The sequence below is a fragment of the Manihot esculenta genome, chromosome 1 (genome assembly GCF_001659605.2).
Source record: "Manihot esculenta cultivar AM560-2 chromosome 1, M.esculenta_v8, whole genome shotgun sequence".
NCBI classification, from domain to species: Eukaryota; Viridiplantae; Streptophyta; class Magnoliopsida; order Malpighiales; family Euphorbiaceae; genus Manihot; species Manihot esculenta.
In genome coordinates this window covers 33,549,804-33,553,827 of record NC_035161.2, presented here as the reverse complement: position 1 = coordinate 33,553,827, position 4,024 = coordinate 33,549,804, and the positions used below count along the sequence as shown (strand labels likewise).

The following is a 4,024-nucleotide window of genomic DNA, read 5'->3' as shown; positions in this document are numbered from 1 at the left end:
GGATTCCATCTTTTAATTAAAATGATATTAGAAAGAAATCAGAAAAGATAATTCTCAACTATATTATTACCAAATAATTCTCAACTACATTATTACCAAATCAAATAAAGTTAGAATTTTTTTTTTTAAATGGGATTAAAGTTAGGATTAAAATCTTAATTCAATCTACTCATTTATTGCTTATTTGAACTAAAAATTTTATAAAAATTTAATTTAATTAATTCATCTGTTTAATAATTTTTACTTCATAAAATGAAAAAAAAATCAAAATTTGAAACTGAAAAAAATCATTTAGATAAAATCTTATGCAACAGCCAATTATAATTGCCCTAAATTATTTTTACACTAATTTTTTATTTGATTCAAAATATTTAATTTAAATTATTTTAATAATTCCGAGTTAGTATTATAAGTTCTCATTTTGTTTTATTTTCTAATCCCCACCTGGGATTGTACCCACCAGCCGTTGGTTAATTACAATTCTTAATTTATATTTCTTTTAAATGTTTTTTTTCCCAAATAAAGCCTTTAATAAAAATTCAAATCTAATTAAAGATACTGCATTAAAATAACTTATTGCATAATAAAAGTAATAAACTGCAAATGTTGCCCTTCCTAATTTTAGCTTATTTATCTCCTCAGTAATTATGTTAATTGAATTATCATTGGTTGGGTCAATAATTCTATGATTAATTATGTCAAGCATGGCCATGACCTAACCTAATGACTCGACTCGAGAATGGGGCCTGTGCCCAAGCAAGCTACCTACCTTGAAAGATAATGCCGATTACTTACAGGTCAGCTTGGCCTTTTGAGATCAGCAAAAGTTTTAACTTATATAAAATAAATATCAAAAGAAAAAAAATATAAACTTAGTCTGCATTTAACCAAAAACACTTTTCTTTCACTGATTGGTTGATGAAGCAATTTCAAACAGCTTTCCTCGTCACTGTCCAGTACTCCCCTCGAAATCTATGCACCAGTCCACTCGAGCTTTCCTTTTCAACTCTGTGCGGAGCCGAAAGTACTTGGAAATACACCACTCCTTTTACTTCATTATCTATTTTGGCATTTGCGTCCTCCAACCATGTTCCATACTTGGACTAGAAATTTGCCTAGTGGAGAAGATCAAGATCAAGATCAAGATCAAGAGCTATGGGAGCAAGCTTATCTGTGCTAGCTTCAATAGCGATTATTCGTAGTTCATTCAATGAGTTCGTTCCTCAAGAACTCCGCAGTTACTTGTGGGAATTCAGTCGCCGTTTCTCGTCGGAGCTTACTGTAGTTGTTAAAGAATCACATGAAGGATCAACAAACCATCTCTTCAATGCTTTAGTTACATATCTTGGAAGTAATGCTTTTTGTACTTCCTCTGCTTCTGGTCCTCGACGTCTCACTGTCGGGAAGAACGAGAGCATGAAGATTTTAACTTATGGTCTAGACAGAAACTCAGAGATCGTTGATGTGTTTCATGGTGTTCCCATGAAGTGGGGATACTATACTGATTTCAACTCCACGCTTCACTATGAGTTGAGATGGTATGAGCTTCGGTTTCACAAGCGATACACTGATATGGTCAAGAATAAGTATCTGCCTTACATTCTTGAAATGGCTAAGAGAATTAAGGATCAAAATAGGGTGGTGAAGTTTTTCACTACTCGTGGAGGGAGAGATGGCTGGAGCTCTAAAGGGATCAACCTGGATCATCCCATGACATTTGAAACACTAGCCATGGACGGAGACCTCAAGCAGAAGGTGGTTGAAGATCTTAATACCTTCATTCGAGGCAAGGAGTATTATAAGAAGATTGGTAAGGTATGGAAGCGAGGTTACTTATTGTATGGTCCTCCAGGAACTGGGAAATCAAGCTTGATAGCTGCCATGGCCAATTTTCTTAACTTTGATATTTACAACTTGAATTTATCTGCTGTTAACTCTGATTCTTCTCTTGAGCATTTGTTGCTTCATATGTCCAATCGTTCAATTCTTGTGCTGGAGGATATCGACTGCTCCATCATGCTACAAAACCGTCAAGCAGGAGATCATCAACCAGATCATAATAATCAAATTCCTCGGCCTCAGGTTCTATATCTATCTACTTGATTGCCTCTTAATTTGCTAAGACTGTTGCCAGTACTAATCTAAATCCTAGAAGATTGTTACAAGTTCTATTTGCAGAAATATTTACTCTGTTTTATTCTCTTCCTTATTTTCTGGCTAAGGCCTAAAGCTGTGTTTGTTGTTGTGTAAAGGTAACGCTCTCTGGCCTTCTGAATGCCATTGATGGCCTACTTTCTTGCTGTGGAGATGAAAGGGTCATAGTTTTCACTACCAACTACAAAGATCGCATTGATCCGGCCTTGCTGAGAGCAGGTCGTATGGATATGCACATATACCTATCCTACTGCACATTCTCCACCTTCAAGCAGCTAGCAGCCAATTACTTGGATATATGGGAGCATGATCTCTTTAATTGTGTTGATAAGCTCATTAAAGAAGTTCAAGTTAGCCCTGCTGATGTCGCAGGCGAACTGATGAAGACTAAAGATCCTACAACTTCTCTAAAAGGGCTCATTAAATTTTTGGAAATCAAGGTATCTTTTTATGTTTTTCATATTTAGTTATACCATTTGCAATTGATTTCGCTGCTGATTTGACATGATTAAGTTTCTGTCTGCTCCTTTTGCTTGTAGAATTAGATTCATCTGTTATCTCCGTGATAGAAATTGACGCATATGACTTAGTTTATGAAATGGTAGCATCTCAAAATCATAAGAAATCTCGGTTTTCTGAAGTGTAAGATTGATTGATTAATAGCATACCTTCACCCCAAGCTTCAGCATATTCTGCTCTGCAGTCCTTGTATGTGCACTGCAAAGCATCTTGCGGATTGCATAGTTCCATGCCCAATGTTATTTGTTGACTTTAAATTTCGTTTTGCTGCCTGAATTGTCTACACCAGAAATCAGAATCAAAATCCGCATCTTCTCCATTGGGATTGGAAGGACATGAGAATAACTCAGAGCTTGACAGTAACAGCCTTAGCCAGATGGACGAGCACCAACTTCAGAAGTCCTGTAAGATCACTGATTCTGGTGATAACACCTTCCAAGACAAAAAGGATGTTAAATCTCATGCAGCTCAGTCTACTCCATTGAAGGAAAAAGAGTATACAGTGAAGGAGGAATTTGAGCCTATCCTAGAAGCTATTCTCTCAAAGCATGGAGACATTGCTGCCAATTGCTCCTTCCACTCTCTCCAATGCCGTTCATCCTTCTTGGAAATTGTCTGTGGCATCGTGCAAACATTACAAACAACAGAGATAAAAGATCTATCAGAATTTCAAATCAAGTCCATGTTGAGCAGCATACGCGATCTAGAATCTGCGCAACTGGACGTTGGGTGGGTTCATCAGAGGTTGGAAAAGATTATCCAGGCTATGCCACTAGCTGAACAATGTGCCACACTGAAGGAAGTCAAGAGTGACAATATGCAAGGCATAGTGGAGGACAGAAAACCTAAAGCCTGCAATGCAGGGACATTAATGCCAAATTGAATTTCCTTTTCTTTTTTTTATTTTTTCCACGACCCATTGGTTGATGGGCTGCCTTGCTTTGACTCGACGCCTTCTCATTCTTCTGGGTAGGCTGGGATTACCTTTTCTCTCGGTCCATTTAATAAAGATTGCCCATCACAAAAGGACCCATGGAAACATGTATACTGGATTTGGCTGTTAGCCTTTTCAAGAGTAATGGGGCCATTTGGTACTCAAAAGAAAATGCGCAAGTAACTGCAACTGGATTCTTGAATAGTTTCATGTTTACTCTGTTGACAATCGGCACTGCACTTGTTTTTATTCACCAAAACACCCATAACCCATTTTAACAAGCATCTACATATAATAAATATTGGACATTTTAATACGACAAATCCACATTGAGGCAAGAATTTCCCCTCTTCCAAGCACTCATTAAACAACCACACTGCAAATTTCAAAGCATTTAGTTATAGTTGTTAAAAACAT

The 4,024-nt window shown here is 36.8% G+C and overlaps 1 protein-coding gene across 1 annotated transcript; it reads left to right on the top strand.

Annotated features, from left to right (window-relative positions):
* Positions 1–952: 952 nt before the first annotated feature.
* LOC110601842 (AAA-ATPase At3g50940) lies at positions 953–3,811 on the top strand. The gene is made up of 3 exons (XM_021739196.2): positions 953–2,082; positions 2,253–2,594; positions 2,963–3,811. The coding sequence occupies exons 1-3, from the start codon at positions 1,156–1,158 to the stop codon at positions 3,554–3,556; spliced, it is 1,863 nt and encodes a 620-aa protein (XP_021594888.1). The 5' UTR covers positions 953–1,155; the 3' UTR covers positions 3,557–3,811.
* The last annotated feature ends 213 nt before the right edge of the window (positions 3,812–4,024 follow it).